An 18613-nucleotide genomic window follows, 5' to 3' on the forward strand; every position below is an offset into this window, starting at 1 on the left:
ACATAAAAGCCATAAAAATCACACCCACTGGCACCAGAATAGTGGCAAATGCAGTGGCAATCAACAATCAAACATGGGGTCTCAGCGCCTAGAATCACCACCCTAAATCCTCTGTCTCGAAAATCCCATATATATATACATATATATATCTCCCACCCCTTATTAACTTACCTAATACATACACCTAAAAATTCGTGAAGAGACAGAGTCACTTTTTCTCACACTCCCGGGGTGTAACCTTACTGATTAGCCATCCTTAAAAACAAGCCTGACTTAGAAAAAAAGGCCACTCTCCTGGCTTTTGTCTCCTCTCTGACATTCCGGGATATACTTTGCTTTAATAAGCTGCTGTTTATTTCTCTTGGACTCTTTCCTGATGGGAAGTCCGTGACCCGCTTCGCCCTGCCAAGCCTCGATTGAACTTTTTCTACCATAGGAAGTTCAGAGAGGCGATCAGGTGTGGTGGGGATGCAGGTGAAAAGCTGAAAAGTAAAGACAGTAAAGGGAGACGCAAAAAAGGGGAAAAAAATAAAATAAAAAAGGGTTGCTACTGAATAATGTTGACTATAAGAGGGGATCAAGACGGCGCGGGGCGTGGCTGCGACCCCCGGCGAGTGCTGCTGTTCGCTGGGATGCAGGGAAACCCAGATGCGCCTGTGGACAAGCTCAACGCTTCCCACAGCGTTTCTTCCCGCAGCGGCCGCGAGCTCGGCCGCCCAGCCGTGCGGTGGGGGAAGGAGGAGCGACCGGCTGCGCGGCGGGAGCGTCTCTCGGCTGCACGCTTGTCCCCGGCGCGGGACGCTGCTAGGCCCCGGCCAGGTCACCCCCAGGTGGCTCTCGCGCGCGCCCGGCGATGGCGAGCGCCCCCTGGTGGTCGCGCGGCCGCACTGCTCGGCGGCGGCGGCCATGGCGGAAGCGGCGGCGGCGGCCGCGGTGGAGCCGGTGCGGGAGGAACTGGAGGCCTTGGCGGCAATTTTCTGCGGGCCCGGCGAGTGGGAGGAGCGCAGCCGCTCAGGTGACTCCGGGGGGCGCGGGAGGGAGGGGGGCCGCTCACCCCGGGGGCGCCCGGGCCGGCTCAGAAAGGAGGAGCCCGCGTCCCTGCCCCTCCCCCCCCGTGCCCCTCCCCCCTATACCCCGCCCCTCCCCCCTCCCCCGTGTCCCACTCCTCTGCCCCTCCCGCTCCCCGCGTCCCACATCCCCGCCCCCACGTCTCCGTGTCTCACTCCCCTTTCCCTCCCTTCTCCCCACTCCCCCGCTCCCCACTCCCCTGCTCCAGTTCCACCCCCGTCCTTCCCCTCTCCCTTCTCCCTAGTCCCCTTCCGGGCTTCCCCGCTACTCTGCATCTCCCCCAGCCTCCTCCTCCCCCTAATTTCCTTTCCCCCAGCCCCCTCCCTTCCCCAAGCCCCTGCACCTCTCGCCTCTCTGTACACTAGCGCCCCCTCCTGGAATGCTCCTGCAACTGAGCTTCCCCCTTGTTCAACTCGCAAAAAAAAAAAAAAAAAAAACCACAAAAAAGCCCCCTCCCAGCACCTCTAATTTAAACCCGAGTGCAGTTTATGAAACCCTGCCTGGCCCTCCGGGGGCGCCCTCTCCGCAGCTTTTAGTGACAGCTCTGGCTGTCTCGAGGCGAGTGAGGGCAGAACATGATTCTGTAATCACAGAGCTCCAGGCACCTAGAGTGAAATTGTTGAAAACGTTTGTGGCTATCGCCCCTGCAGAGCCTGAACCTTTGCAGTTGCAGTTAATTGCATTTCTCCTGACTTTTTAAACTTCACTGATAAGTGGTTTCCAATGACCAGCTTTTGGGGGCGTCTTCACATTCAACCCGTGACTTCTGAATTTCCAGAAACACCCGCACTCTTCAAGGATTGGTCCGTGTCTTTAAGGAACTTAACACTCTAGAAGAAGTCCATGGCCTCTTTTTGATGATAAATTTATTTTTTGATGAGAACTAAGCTGTCTGTGGCTTCCATTAAGTAAAAAAAAAAATCTCATGATGCAGGTAATTACCAGTTTTTCACTTAGTTGGCAGATACCTTCTGTAAATTTCGGCGCATGGGATTTAGCCTTCTGTTGTGTCTCAGCTACTACATAGTCTTTCTGATCGTAAATTAGTTGATCTTTATGAAGATAGTCTCAGATGTGTGGGGTGTTGGGAGAAAGCCAGGTAGGATGAGGGACCTTTTGTGGCATGGCCTGTGTGTTCCTCACACACAGAAAAGGGGGCACTTTTTATTAATTCTTCCAACACCCCCTCCCCCAATCTATGCACTGATCATTGAGTTCAGTGATAGTTCAAGCGCTGTAAACCATATGCGTATTGGCTGGGGCTACTTTATTGGGTGGGGTTGGGGAGTAGTTCCACAAGGTGATTTTAAGGGCTTACTCCTGGCTCTGTGCTCAGGGGTTACTCCCAGTGGTGCTTGGGAGAACATATGTGACAACAGATATCAGACCAGGGCTAGCTGCTTGCAATGCAAGTACCTTATGCCTGTACATCTCTCTGGCCCCCCTTTTATTTAATTTTTTAAAAAAATTATTAATTGGGGGCTGGAGTGATAGCACAGTGGGTAGGGCATTTGCCTTGCAAGTGGCTGACCCGGGTTTGATTCCCAGCATACCCCTGAGTACTGCCAGGAGGAATTCTGAGTGCAGAGCTAGGAGTAATACCTGTGCATCGCCTGGTGTGACCCAAAAAGAAAAATATATATATATATATTAATTGAATCAGAGTGAGATACACAGTTACAAGGTTGTTCATGATTGGGTGTCAGTCATATAATGTTCCACCATCCATCCTTCCCTTCACCAGTGTACCACCAATGTCAATGTCCTCAGTTTCCCTCCTGTCCCCTTCACCAAGGCAGGCACTTCTCTCTCTCTCTCTCTCTCTCTCTCTCTCTCTCTTTCTCTTTCTCTTTCTCTCTCTCTCTCTCCCCTTTTGCAATACAGACACTGCATGGTTTGCAATACAGAAATGTTATCAGGTATATCCCTTTACCTGCTTTCCACATTCAGTTCCTGTCCAAAGTCTGGCCCCTTTTTGAAACAGTTTCAATCCACAGTGTCTGGGAGCTGAAAGGTCTAGAGTGTAGGAGGCCTCCACTTCATGGAACCCAGTATCACATGGCCCTCTGGGCATCGCCTGAGCCCCCCAATTCAAATGAAAGCATTTATGCACTTGAGTGTCTTTTGTCATCCTGATTCTGATAGGGTAGTGATCCTGTTCTTTATCATCTTGTCATCCTGCTTCTGATTGGGTTGCGAGCCTATTCCTTATTGTCATGTCTTCGGCAAGTTCTTTTATTGATAATTACTGCTGCCTGAGGCAGGTTATTTGAAAAGACCATCAATTTTCCTAAATTCCGTTATTAAGGCTCATCTGGGAATTTCCTGGAAAAATAAACCTATGATCTCCCATTATACCTTGAAGAGAATGGAGTGCAAATAGTCCGGGTCATGAGTGCATTGCTCAGCGTAAGAGCATGTTGGCACCTTAGCAAGCACCCTACAAAGCATGTCTAGAAAGAAAGAACAGGGTTGTTATTTTTTTTCTTCTTTTTTAATATCCAGAACACTGTGGACCCTTTATCTGCTGTTAAATTGAGCGTGACTTTCAAGCCATGCCTCCTAATTAATTTAATTCAGTGTTCTGGCATCAATAAGTAATTGAATTATGAAAGAATTCATTGTAACAATTTAGGACATTTTGTTGCTGAAAGGTTCATTAGAGAACAGAACAATTGAGTGATTGAAAGCAGGATGTCTGATGTTCACAGTTGGGAATCAGGGGTACCTAAGGTCCTCAGCAGAAGCAGTGACCACAGTGGGCTGCTGGCTACTACTCTCAGGTGTTAGTGTGGGCTGGAGGACATAAACCTGATATTAGAACATTCTGAAAACCAGCTGTTACTGCTGGCCTGGTCCTCCTTGTTCCCCTGCTGGGAATACACTTTAAGTGGTAGGTAGGAAGGTTCGGGTTCAGCCCAGGGGTCAGTGCTGAAGACCCTGAAAAGGGCTAATACTTTGATGATTGAAATTCCCAGGGTTAATGGGTTCCCAGAATTTTCACATGCCTATTCACTTTCCAATGGATATAATAAGCTCTTTATAGGAGCATTTGGTGTAATGCTCTTGGGGTGCAACTTATGTGAGCCCCCACACTCTGTCCTTTGGGGAAAGCTGTGGGGAGGCAGATCAGGGATATTCCCCTCTCCCTGCTAGGCTGAGTGCGGAGTTTAATGTCTCAGCCACCATAACGCTTTGCTTTATTTTACAGAATGAATGGATATCAGACCGATTAAGTAACCAGCAATCTCTGTTAGTACAGACGTAACAGCTTTCCTCAAGGAAATGGTTCTTATGAGGGACCAGGAAAGGCACCTTGAGAAAGAGCAATAATGAAGGCCCAGAGGAGAACTGCGAGGATGTGACCCAGCTAACATTCAGAATCGTTTCTGAAGGGGCGTGTGTGCACGTGTGTGCTAGATGAGATTTGTATTGCTCCATGCTTCATTTTCCTGATGAGGAAAGAGGGGGTCATGGAGATGTCGTGCTATCATCTTGCTTTTGTATCTCTGGAAACTATTTGACAGATCATAAAGTCATAGAATGGCAGGTGTACACTGTGTTTGCACAGTGGCTTTCCCGGGGAGCCTCATGTTCTTGGGACACAAATGTTCAGATTGTATCAGGCCCTCTTGGACAATGAATCATGTCTGAAACTGTATCCTGGTGTCCACATGCAGCCTACCGCAGGAAAGCCAGTCTAGCCTGGAGCCCCACTTCCCAAGGCTGGAGTTATTGCAGTGGGTAGGGCTCTTGCCTTGCACTTGTCTCTCCTGGGTTCAATCCCCAGCACCCCATAAGGGTTGTCCAACCCCACCAGGAGTGATATCTACAGAGCCAGGAGTAAGCCCTGACCTCTACTGGGTGTGGTCGAAAAACTAAAAAAGAAAAAAAAAATCTAGGCTGGAATTACAACTTTTACTTTGTTTTGCTATAGGTTTGTTTTTTTTATTTTCCTGAAACCATATTTTAAACATAAAAATCCAACTGTACCATTGGAACATGCACTTAGGTGTGTGGGCTTGTGGTGAGGCTCCTGAGAAGGGGAGGAAATCTTTTTTTTTTTTATTAGTGAAACATCATGAGGTACAGTTGTAGATTTACAAATTTTTGTGCTTGGGTTTCGATTATACAATGATCAAATACCCATCCCTCCACCAGTGCCCATTTCCCACCACCACGGATCCCAGTATCCCTCCCACACCTATCCCCCCCATCCCACCCTGCCTCTGTGGCAGGGCATTTCCTTTTGTTCTCTCTCTCCTTTTGGGTGTTATGGTCTGCAAAAGAGGCATTGAGTGGTAATCATGTTCAGTCCATAGTCTACTTTCAACATGCATCTCCCCTCCTGGGAGGATCCTCCAAACACCCTTTATTTGGTGCTCCCTTCTCTATCTGAACTGCCCTTTCCCCTGGAATGCCCGGCTGGCTTCTAAGTCATGGAGTAATCCTCCTGGTACTGATCTCGGCTATTCTTGGGTATTAATGTCCTATTTTGTTACTTTATATCCCCCAGATGAATGCATTCTTTCTATGTCTATACCTCTCTTTCTGAGTCATTTCGCTTAGCATGATACTTTCCATGTTGTACCACTTGTATGTAAATTTCATGACTTCATCTTTTCTAACAGCTACATAGTACTCCATCGTGTATATGTACTAAAGTTTCTTTAACCAGTCATCTGTTCTTGGGCACTCAGGTTTTTTCCAGATTCTGGCTATTGTAAAGAGTGCTGCAATGAACAAACAAGTGCAGATATCACTTCGACTATACATTTTTGCCTCTCTGGGATATATTCCCAGGAGTGGTATTGCTGGGTCAAATGGGAGCTCAATTTCTAATTTTTTAAGAATCGTCCATACTGTTTTCCAAAAGGGCTGAACTAGTCAGCATTCAAGGGGAGGAAATCTTGTGCATGAAAATATGGGAGGATTCAGGGCATCTCAGTGGTTTCCTGTAGGGTGTTATTCTGAGGACATCTGAAATTCTTAAAATTAGCAGATGAAGGGAAAGGCAGGTTGTTTTGGGTATGTAAATGTTTCTTAATATGCTCTACATGAATCTTGAAGACTTGGCTCTCTTCAGCTCTGCCACATTTTCCAGGGTCTGCTTCTTCCAGCATCTAGAGAGTTTTCTGTAGGTGTGACTGTTAACTTAGATGAAGGCTTCAAATTGGCCATGGGAAATTTGACATTTTGATCTCTTGTTTGGAATATAGCTGTGTGGCAGTGTCCTCCCGTTGTTCATTGATTTGCTCGAATGGGCCCAGTAACGTCTCCATTGTGAGACTTGTTGTTACTGTGTTTGGCATATTGAATACATCATGGGTATCTTGCCAGGCTTTGCTGTGTGGGCGAGATACTCTCGGTAGCCTGCCAGGAATCAAACCTGGGTCAGCTGTGTGCAAGGCGAATGCCCTACCGCTGTGCTATCACTCCAGCCCGAACTATGGAATATAATTACAGCATAATTTTCTTTAATTTAGTGGTTCATCTGTAGAATTAACGAGACATTCTATGCAAGGCAGAGAAACTTAATTTTACTATATTAAACATTTTAAAAAGTTTGAGGACCACTCTTTGCAGTGCTTCGGGGCCATACCTGATACTGCAAGCTACTACGTGTGGCTGTGTCAGGGCGGTTGAGGTTCTTGGGATCACACTCAGGCCTTGTGTCTGGAAAGCATGCAACTCTGAACTGTTTCTCCTGCCCCAGCATGGCTGACTGATTATATATTTATTTAACCTTTTGCCGCGTCCGGCGCTGCAGAGCCGAGCCAGGGGAGGGCCGTCAGGGTGAAATCAGCACTCGAGTCACACAGGGTTCCATCATTCAGGAGATGGCATGAATGCGTGCGTTTATTCAGAGCACAGGTACAGACTTAAGTATGTTTCCACAACCCACCCAAAAGAAAGGAAAGGGGATGGGACGATGAATAGAGCCATGCACCGTTGGTCAGTCACAGTGGGCAGAGCCATGCACCGTTGGTCAGCCACCTGGTGACCCTTTCGACCTAATGCTACCGGTCGGAGCGGCCTGCTTTGTTACAGTTTTGACATATCCATAGAGACTGTGCTGTTCCTCGTACATCATTTACAAATCATTTACGAGGGTGCATTTTTCCCAAACTGAAACTGGGAAGTTGTACTGGGAACAACTGTACTGGGAAGTTGCCCAGCTTTGAGCAGGACAAAGGGGGAATGAAAAATCAAGCATTCTTTTACTTGGTCAGTAGGCAACAACCTTTATTGAGGCCTTGTGCTTTACAGCACTTTTAATGACTGTTTCATGCAGACATCATCTTATTTTTACTTTTTTTTTTTGGTGGGGAGGGGCTGGGTCACATCCAGCAGTGTTCAGGGCTTACTCCTGGCTCTATGCTCATGGATCACTCATGACGGATTCGGGTGACCATAACGGGTGGCAGGGATGGAACCCGGGTTGGCTACTTGCAAGGCCAACACCCTAAACCACTGTACTATCTCTCCAGCCTCACATCATTTTACTTTTTATTTAAAAAAAATTTTATGTTGGGCATCATGGTTTATAAAACTGCTACTAGAGGGTTTCATGCATGAGGCATTCCAGCATCGTGTCTCTACCAGAATATGGACCGCTTCTCTCCCAGTGCTCCGTTTCTGTTGTCTTTGGGCATTTGCTACTTCCCTCTGATATCCCTTCAGATTGCCCCCTGTGAGAGAGATCATCAGTGTTCTGGGATGAGACCTGGCCTCTTGCGTGGAAAGCATGCACTCCTTTTGGATTAACTCCTCAGCCCCAGTGTGGCTTAATTGCTTAATCATGCGTTTATTTAATTTTCATTATGGTTTTGTCCTTGACAGTACTTTTCATGGTAGTTCCATGCATACCCCATTTTGAAAACAAAACAAAACAAATCGGCTGGAGAGATCACCCAGTGGACTGAGCACATACTTTCACACAGGTGGCCTCATCTAGTCTGGCACCTGGTATTTAATCAGTGCCAGGATTAAATGGGCCACTTGCATGAAAGATCCCCTGAGCACTGCAGGGAGCAATGATTCCCCAAGCACGAAGCTAGGATTAGTCCCCCAACACTTTCAGGTATCCCCCTTCCAACAACAACAACCAGTCCCCTCCCCTCTCCCCACGCCCAAACTAAGGAATTTATAGATGCATTTCAAACAAAGGTAGGGTTTTCAGAGTCGATGAAAATAGTCTTGGAAGTTTAGAAAATTTGTTTGCTAGGACAGACATATGATTTTTAGGGCATAGAGTCTTACCAAGAATGATAAGTTTGTGGTTTAACAACTGGAATTTTGAAGGACCAGAGCGGGGCAGAGGTTAGCATTAGATTTAGAGGACATTATTCTGCTACTTGCTCTTTACAAACTGTTCATAATCTTAAAGCTGATAGAGCAACCTTGTTTTCTTTTTACAGCATTAAGGGCATATCCAAGATAAGACTGATGATGCGTAAATTACATGAAAAAATTCTGAGCTGAGTGGGACCAGTTTAATAGCATGTTTAAAACAAGACAGGCGAGTAATGGTAGTGTATACATACTTCTCGAGCTCTAGAGAGAAAATGGGATTTTAAAAGAACAGGTGATTTTTATCACCACATTAGACATTAGTGGAACGGGGTGTGGTATTGGGCTTTCTGTTTTCTCTCATCATTTTGTGTTATTTTAGTTGGCAGCTTTGGTGTGTAGAAGTGTGTGGGAGTCCCCAAGAAGACGACCATGTAGAGAGAATGTTAATTCTTTCCAGTTCTTAAAGGAATTAAAGTGGTTTGTCTTGTAAATGTGTAGCTATGAACTTCACAATTTTCTGAGGCAAACATCAGGATTTTCTTGTATTGATTTTCAATTGCTGACTAGAACCAAAAAAATAGAAAACAATCAAATAAAATAGCTGCGAGAAACACATCAACAGTGATGAGTCGACGGGCCTGTGCTGCCGTGTCCCTCCTGGTTAGCTCGCTGCTGGGATAAAGCTTGTCTGTGTGTGTCTGGCAAACATAGGGCACAGATACTGTGCATTTGGTTCAGAAAGGGGATTTTTATTTAGAAGAAACTGCTTGTTTTGTGCACACAGAAACTGAATTCTTTTTTTTTTTTTTTTTTTTTTTGGTGGCTTCAGATGTGGTGGCTTTCGACCTCCCCCCCAACAGTGCTGGAGCTCAGAAGTGTGAAATCACTTTCCAGTGCATGAACCAACCGTGTGTGGTTGTTTTGACTGGACTCTCTTTCCTCTAGGAATTTCAAGAAAGAATTCTTTCCTTTGCCTTTTCTAGCTTCTAGTAGAAAATTCCTGGCAGCCCTGGGCTCCCAGGTCTGATTCCAGCCTTGATGAGTGGTTGCTTCTATGGTAAAAGCTCCCTCTGCCTCCTTCTCAGAAAGACACTTGCAGTTATTCCTGGTCAAACTCAGATAATTCAGATTAACCTCCCATACCAAGATCTTTCATTTAATCATTTGCAATAACCTCTCTGCCAAGGGAAGAGACATTAATAGGGGATTGGGGCATAGACATCAGGGGACCATTATTTAGCCTTCCGCAGGTACCCGAGATTTTTTTGTATTGTGGAATTTATGATTACAAGCTGGTGACATAATTCTCAGAGCCATGTAACTTTGAAATGTGAAGAGTTCCTTGTAACTTATTGGTTTTTGGTTTTGCTTTTGTTGTGCCAGGATGGAACCCTTTATCTTAACTGATATTTATTTATTTATTTACTTATTTGCTTTTTGGGTCGGTAATGCACAGGGGTTACTCCTGGCTCTGCTCTCAGGAATTGCCCCTGGCGGTGTTCAGGGGATCATATGGGATGCTGGGAATTGAACCCGGGTTGGTCACGTGCAAGGCAAATGCCCTACCCACTGTGCTATCACTCCAGCCCCCTTAACTGTTATTTTTGATTTCTCTCTAAAAAGAAATTATATGTATTCTAGTGGTAAAAAAATATGGAGATTTGAGTCAGTCACAATAATTCTAGGTATATAAGTACCACAAATTTAATTCAAAGTACCAAAGAAGTTTTTAAAAAACAGAAAAACAAAACTGACTTTTAGTGAGGTATTTGGAGGTCAAACAAAGATCCCAGTAGACAGAGAAAGTGATAAGGGCCTCTTGACCATTGGGATAGAGGAGCAGGACACTGCAGTGGAATGTGGGGACTGTTCTGGGCACTGCATGGAACAGGCTCGTTGGCAGAAGAGGGAAGGGATGGCTGGATAAAGACAGGTTGCTTTAGAGAATTAGCTGCCTTTGTTTTTTCCTTAAGGCAAATTGAAGCTAATACTTTGGTAGGTGGAGGAAAAGCAAATGTTAGAAAGAGAAAAAATGCAAGCCGGAAAGAAATGATAATGGTTGGAAGATCTTGATAGAGTTTTTTGGTGGAAAATGCTACTTTCTCAGAGAGAAGTTTCAAAAGGAGAGAGCAGCCTGGAGAGAGTAGGATTGGGCACAGGAAGAACCCAGTGAGATTCCCTGACACCAGATCGTCCCCCAGGCCTCCCTGTTGGTAGCCCTGGACATCCAGAGCACTACTCGGTGGCTTGAGTAATCCCTGTCTCCATCGAACCTGAACAAAGCCATATGCTTGACTCCTGCGCTGAGCTGCTTACACTGTGGGCCAACAAGCATTGGGAGGTACCCCCTCCCCCCACCCCCCCCCCCCGAGTTCTTCATGGGTGTCCCCAGCCTCCCAATCTCATCTTTCCAAACATTTCCTAAACATCAGTTATTACAGCAGTTGCTACCACATCCATGGATTCAGCCAATGAGCAGACGGTGATCCCAGGTGCAGTTAGACAATTTATCATTAACACACAATAGGCAGTATAGGCCCCACATTTATATGGATGCCCCTCTGCCCCAGGTGCAAGACTGAGACCCACGACAGTTGGGCAATATGGAGGCAGCTGGGGGGATACTATACACAGTGGGTCTGTGTCGAGAATGAGGAGCCCAGAGTAGGACCCCCCCCACCCCTGTCATCTTATAAGGGTGCTGCTAGCAAGCCTGCCCAGGTTTGTCCTGTAGAAATCTATAGTTCAGGTTTCTATACTCTCTGAGAATAGAGCAGTATTCTAGGGAACTTTTCTTAAAAACCAAAACAATAATAATAAAATAAAAAACAATTACCACAACTTTATATGGGCATTTTTGGTGTATTCCCAGACTCTTGTGCCCATGTATGAAGTTCTTTAAAAGTTACATCACGCCCTTGAGATAGAACATTGTCTCTTAAATGATTAGGGGAAATTTTATTTGTCTTAATGGTGGTCTGATGTCTAAAACTGTTTAAAACCCCTATTTTATGTAGTGAAATGTACTGGTCTAACTGGCATATAGATAACATTTATAGATAGAAAACATTTTCTACAAATGATAAGAGGCCTGGGGAAGTTCACGTGGCAGAGTATGTGCCCATTATGTGCAGGGCATTGAGTTCAGTTCCCAGTACTGCATAATCCCTGAGCACTGCCAGGTGTGACCCTGGTGGTTCTGAGCACTGCTTGGCCTGAGCACCAAACTGCTGACTGAGTGTTGCCAAGTGCTTGTCATCATGCCTGCTGCAGTCATGCATGCATGGGTGGCATGCAGGCATGGCATGGATGCATGCATGCTTGGGAGCAGTCACTGGCCCCTGCCCCAGCACCACTGGGTCTGGCTCCTATATGCCTGTACGTCGCAGGTTACTGGGTAGGAGAAGAAAGGCTGTGGATTGTAGAGGAATGCACAAAATTGAACTTTGGAAGCTTTTTGTTTGTTTGTTGGGGCCATAGCCACAGGGCTCAGGGCTTGCTCCTGACTCTGTGCTCAGGGATCATTCCTCGTGGTGCTGGGATTGAGCCTGGGTGGGCTGTGTGCACGGTAAGCAATTTACCCACTGTACTGTCTCTCTACCCCTTGAAGCATTTTTGTTTCGTTGGTTTTGGTTTTGCAAGTTTTACTTACGTGAAACAAACGTAAGCTCTATCATTTTAATGTGGTCTTTGTCATAGCTACTCCCAGTGTCTGAAATAGTAGGCCTTTTGCACATGGGATAGCCAGGCTCAGTCCTGGACATCACAAACAAAGAAACAAACAAAGAAACAAACAAATGAAAACAAAACCCCAAATCCAGGGGTGCTTTTCAGCTATTGTTAGGGCTTCTGTTTAAGCAGTGGCTCTGGTATAGCAGATGTGTCTTGTTCTTTCGGAGCCAGTGTCTGTAGCAACAGCTTTTATATAAATGGAATCAGGCATCCAGAAAGTCATTCATATGTTCTGTTAGGTTCCTGAAAATGGGGGTGAGTCAGGTGTCCAGTGTTGAGGTGGTTGGGCAGCAATCCAGATGTGACAATGAACCCGATTTGATGACCTCCATCTGAAGAAGAATGGAGCGAGAGCACGTGGAGAGAGAAGTTTGGGTGGGGAGAGGCCAGTCAGCTTCAGATGGCTTCATCTGCACCTGATTCTGATCTGTGTACTTCTTCCCCCCACATAATGAGTCAGCCTAATGTTTTATCAACTTCTTTTTTTTTGGGGGGAGGGTCACACCTGTCAATGCACAGGGGTTACTCCTGGGTCTACACTCAGGAATTACCCCTGGCAGTACTCAGGGGACCATATGGGATGCTGGAAATCGAACTTGGGTCAGCCGCGTGCAAGGCAAATGCCCTACCCACTGTGCTATTGCTACAGCCCTGTTTTATCAACTTTTTGAAAAGTGGGATGAGGTGGTGTGGAGCCAAGCAGATCTCAAGGAGAGCAGTGTCTTATCTCACTCTCTTTCCTGCACATCCCCTGACTCTTGCAGCCAAAATGGCTGAAGTGATGTCTTCTGCTCATCTTGCTACCTTCATGTGACACTTTGAAGGACAGAGAAAGTGGGGACCAGGTGCTTATTGTATCAATCACCAGTTTCTCAGCCACTAGCTTCTCACAAAATCCTAGGGTTTACTCTGATTTACTGGGAGATGATTTTCCTTGGATCTAATGTATAGTGTTTCAACTAATTACTGATTTTTATAGTTACATGACACTTTTCTTTGAAGGTTTGTTAGGGACTAGGGTTTTCCAGAATTATCAGCTATGTTTGGAGATAAAAAAACAACAATCAGGGCTGGAGCATTAGTGCAGTGGGTAGGGCATTTGCCTTGCACATGGCCGGCCCTGGTTCGATCCCCAGCATCCCATATGCTGTAAAAATATCTTGTGTGTGTGTGGGAGGGATGCGGAAGATGATGATTGTGTTGTCGGTGGGCTTTCTCTCACCACCGGCATTTGGTGCTCTTGAGCTGCTGCGTATGGATCGGATCAACGTGGCTCCTCCTTTGTGCTCTGCTTCTCTGTGTGCCACTGTGCTCTCTTCTGTCTGTATCTATTTCTGACACTGTCTCTGTAGTCTCTCCTCTGGTCTCTTCCTATCTTTCTCTCTCTGGAGCCCTTCTGCTTCTTTCTCTGGAGTCCTTTGCTCTGGATTCTGACTCTGCCCCCCCCCCACTCCCCCCCCCCCCCCCCCGCTCTTACAGTCTTAGTTTATATAGCAGTCACATAGGGTGGTGATACAAAGGTGGGTTCAACATTAACAATTCAACAAAGAGGGGTAAGACCACTTCTTCAGGAGATTAACTCAAGGATAAAATCTCATCTAAAGAGATTACTCTGGATTACTAGGAGATCCACTTAAAGGCGGGATCCATCCAGGGTGTGTCGCTTTCTTCTTTCCTCAGCTAGTAATCCACTTAAATAGTTGTAATAAATCTACTTTTAATATTTCTATCAACTTCATTCTGTATGAGCACAGTAAGAGATATATCAACTTAAAGTTTGGTTCTTCTTGATGACATCTTATTATATATTCCAGATCACAGTCCTCAGGCCAGGTTAGTCTTCCTAACCCTAGCAGGATCCTAGTCTCGTCGTTACTTTTGCATCATGACAGCGTTTGTCTATGATCATGCTCTTAACTTATAGTTGAGTATTGTGGTACTTTGGCTTGGCCCATTTCAATGCCAGGGTAGCTCACAGCTTGCCCTGGATCCATTTAGTTCCTTGTCAGAACCCTGTTTTAGGGGCGCTAGGAACTAAGTGCAACTGAGTCGAGAGAGCCGATGCCCAGGAGTAAATATTATTGGAGTCAACTCCCAAGTTACAAAGCATAATATTAACTGTCTTCCTGTGTCCATATAGAAAGAACATTGCTTTAAGGTAAACTAAGTTTTCTGCGGCAAGGCTGAAAGGACAAACCCGGTGTTATCCTACACCATATGGTCCCCCTAGCACTGCCAGGAGTAATTCCTGAGTGCAGAACCAGGAGTAACCCCTGAGCACTGTCGGGTGTGACCCCAAAAATAAACAAAACAAAACAAAACAACCCCCCCCAAAAAACAGTCTATTACAAAGAACATTTCAGGCAATATTTATAAAAAATGGTTTGGTAGCAAGTGTAAATGCCAGCAAGGTCCTGGTTTTGGGGTGCACAAATCAGGGAATGCGTCAAGGAATTGAATATCACACTTACCTCTGTATTGTGTCTTTTTGTAAAATAATTTCATTTTCACATGAAAATCAATTGACATTTGAAACAAAGAGTTTTGCTTGTGAGTGTTGCATTCAAATTGAATTATGTAAAGCTAATCATTATTGTTGGATGCCTTCCAGAGACAGATGGGATCGTGTTCAGAATTCTCACAAAAGCTGAAGGACTTACGGAAGCAGACATACCCCTGGAATTGGTGTTCCATCTACCCATGAATTACCCTTACTGCCTACCTGGTATCTCAGTTAACTCTGAACATCTGACCCGTGCCCAGTGCGTGGCTGTGAAGGAGAAGATGCTTGAGCAAGCAGTGAACCTTTTGTCAGAACCAATGATTCACAGGCTCATTCTCTGGATTCAGCAAAATCTTAGGCACCTCCTCAACGAACCAGCCACTGCCATGGGCAGGGAAAGGTGCACTTTTCCAGCAGACATGCCTATGGAAGATACAGTGTGGATAACACTTTTGCATTTAGATCACATGAGAGCCAAGACTAAATATGTCAAAACGGTGGAGAAGTGGGCTTCTGATTTAAAGCTGACAGGAAGACTGATGTTCCTGGGTAAACTCATACTGATTTTACTGCAAGGAGACAGAAGCAACATCAAGGTGCCAGAAAGTTTGATGCGGAATATGAATTTGGCTATTTTCTGCTGAAATGATGTGTCTCTAAGGGTGTTTTATAACAATGGGACAGATTAGTCATTAAGACATTTCTGCTTCCCCTATTACCATGTTAATGGATCTTCATTTTTTAAAAAAGAATGTTTTACACTTCTAATTGCAATTACACACTTGCAAAGCTTGAAGAATAAGAGTTTATTTTTTAAAATCATGCCTTTTAATGAAAGTGGTTGGTTATAAAAAACATCTCTTTGTTTCAGTAATTAGCTTAGAGGCTCAGCCTTATATGTGTACCCTTAAAATTTGTTCCAGAGACTCATAAATAAATTTCTTAGGCAGAATATGATGCATATTTGTAGGTAGTATGCAAATTTTTAAAAACTTTTTTAGCTAAAAGATATAGTCTGACACTTTAATTTGGTACCTGTAATCCTGGAAAGTGGAGCTGGTCCCTTCTAAGCAGGGTTTAGTGTGAGTAGAAGAGAATCATTAGTGCTGTCAGCTTGTCACCTCCTACCTAACTCTTGCTTTCCACCCGACTTGTCTCAGCAGCGGCTTTCAAAATCATCATCATCTTCAAATTTCTCAAGCTTTCACCCTAAACTTATCTACTCTGTTTTGTGTGGAAGCAGACAGGGAAAGCTGCTTATTATATTTTAAATTTTAATAGGGCTAAAAATCAATAGGTTTATGCTCCCAGAAGATTGGGTAGGAATGATTAGAATCAAATTTATTTAAAATAGATTTAACTGGTACAACCTATCATCATAAGGATTTGTGGAATACTCACTTGGCTCTTATCACAAAACTAGCCTGGCATTTGATTAACTAGATTTACTCCTAGATTCTTTTTTTCTCCTTAAATATATAATGTTCCAGTACCCCTCCCTTCAACAGTGTACATATCCCACCACCAATATCCCCAGTTTCCCTCCCCCCCTTCACACCCCCAACCTCCATGGCAGCTACTTCTCTCTCTGTCTCTCTGTCTCTCTCTTTCCTTTGAGCCTTACTTATATTTCTTAGGCAGAATATGATGCATATTTGTAAGTAGTATGCAATATGTAGGTAGATTTGCAATACAGAGACTGAAAAGTTATCAGGTATATCCCTTTAAGTACTTTACTCCTAGATTCTAACATACAGCAAATAATACAAATTTAACAAATATCCCAGATTGGGATTTGACCAAGAAACCACATATTTTAAGGTGATTTATAGTATAACTATGAAACTTGATCCTCTGAGGGTGAAATGCTGACTGACAAAATGATTACAAATTAATTTTCTTGCTCATGTTTCTCCCAAAGGCTCAGATTTTTCTTTAAACCATCTTGGGCATATTAGGCTAGTGCAGCTGTTTTGCAGATGCTATTTCAGATTGGATCCATCAATTAATTAACACATTTATCCAACTGACTAGAACTCTGCTAATGTAGAGAAATGGTTGTTCTATTTAGAGGTGTGTCCCCCTCCCCCACTCCGCATGCCCACCTGTCCCTTAAATGCCATTTTATATAAATGTCTGGTAAATTTTGGTAGGATTGTCTGTCTGGATTGAGAATAACAGCTATTTTCAGATGCTGTCTTTTTAAAACAATTGGTGTGGTGTGCCCACTAACTGCGTTCAGCTCAAAGCAATAATCACAGCACTGACAGTTTAGTCCGATGCTGAATGTTCCCAGTGTTGTGTGGTGGGCATTCCTCTAAGTGCCTTCCACGTATCAGCTCACTGAGTCATCCTCTCTTCCCCATAAGGTAGGTGCTGGTATGATCACTGCTTTAAGGAATGGTTAGTGGGCCCCCACGGGTTTAACGGTTTAAGTGACCATCCAGAAAGATGTGAAAGCCACAGGGCAGGTTTAAACACCTCACTCCCCCCCACTCCCCGCCAGTAGTTTGATTATATTTCTCTTTGCTCCTGCATGCTTACCCTGTCCGCCCCACAGCCCCCCAATTATACTAGCCAAGTATGTAAAAACACTAACTCTCTCACTGTTTGCTTCATAAAGATAGTACTCTTTATGTATGAAAATAGCTGCAGGGTTACGACTCCTTTTAAAAGTAGGGCTTTTAAGATTCAGAGTAAGATCTGTAGTTAACAGAGTAAGATGTATTTCTGATTTATCATTTAGGAATACCTGATTCTTCAGAAAACCTCCAAAGTAGATGTGGACTCAAGTGGAAAGAAATGCAAAGAGAAAATGATTAGTGTACTGTTTGAAACAAAAGTACAGACAGAACACAAAAGGTATAATTTAGTACTATTGCAGATGGAAAAGCAACTGAATCGGTAATTATACTCTGACAAATCTAGGCATATTCATGAGTTTCTCTTGTATTATGCAGGTTTTTGGCATTTGAAGTCAAAGAGTATTCATCACTGGATGAGTTACAAAAGGAATTTGAAACTGCAGGACTTAAGAAGCTTTTCTCCGAATTTGTACTTAGGCTAGTAAAATGAAATGGAAGACAGGAATCCTTTAATAAAACAGTAGTGTTGGTGTCTTTTTTTTTTTTTCTCCTGTTGTTTTGCCTTGGATTTTGGGTGTGGCTAATTGAAATACTCATAAGGGAACAATTTTAAAGTTTCTTTGTAGCAAATTGATAGACATCATCCTAACTTTAGAAACAAAAGCCAGTACTGTTTGTAGAATACTAAACAATATAAGCACTGTGTATCCTAGTTTTTGTAAGTGAAGGCTAGGTTCAATAGATGGAATAATATTTAAAAGATAAATATAAAAAGATGATGAATGAGCCTTTGTGTTTACATAGAGGACTTGTTAATTTTCTTGCAATTAAATTTTTTTAACTAAAAGATTTACTTTCATGTTTACTTTTATTCCCGTTTACATATTTTACCATTTGATCACAATTTTACCCATTTCAGACTATTATGTCTAATGTTTTTAAGTTGAATGTTAATAAAAGCAAAATCAGTTTCTTTGTGGAATTGCATACAAAATTAACAAAGAAGTTCTGTGGAACTCAGTTTATAATTACTTTCTTTGGAGGTACCAGAACAGCATAGAGCTTGCTACACTTAGGACAATAGAGGCAGTTTTGAAAACAAAACAACTTATTCTTTTGAGGTAGGCAGGGATTTATATTCTAGTTTTACAGGGAGAACTGTTTTCCAGCAAAGAACTTGACTTGCTGGGTGGGGGAAATTTCAGAGACTGTTTGATCACCATCCTGAGGTGATTGGGGTTCCCTGATATGTTTGGAACTGACAGTTGTCCCCTCTGGATGCTGGTCAAAGGAACGGGTCCACAGGCTGGTATCCAGTGGCGACTTTATTCAAATCAATCAGGATTATTATAGAGAAATTTTAAAGGGCTTGGGGACAGCAATTACACATAGATGTGGTTAAAAATTAACACAGGGTACTAATATATAT

The 18613-nt window shown here is 44.0% G+C and overlaps 1 protein-coding gene across 1 annotated transcript; it reads left to right on the forward strand.

Moving 5' to 3' along the window:
* The first annotated feature begins 648 nt into the window (after nucleotides 1-648).
* Nucleotides 649-18009, forward strand: RWDD3 (RWD domain containing 3). The gene is made up of 4 exons (XM_056139002.1): nucleotides 649-1015; nucleotides 14708-15195; nucleotides 17346-17461; nucleotides 17560-18009. The coding sequence occupies exons 1-4, from the start codon at nucleotides 649-651 to the stop codon at nucleotides 17672-17674; spliced, it is 1086 nt and encodes a 361-aa protein (XP_055994977.1). The 3' UTR covers nucleotides 17675-18009.
* Nucleotides 18010-18613: the final 604 nt, after the last annotated feature.

The sequence above is a fragment of the Sorex fumeus genome, unplaced genomic scaffold (assembly GCF_029834395.1).
Source record: "Sorex fumeus unplaced genomic scaffold, SorFum_2.1 ptg000131l, whole genome shotgun sequence".
Lineage (NCBI taxonomy): Eukaryota > Metazoa > Chordata > Mammalia > Eulipotyphla > Soricidae > Sorex > Sorex fumeus.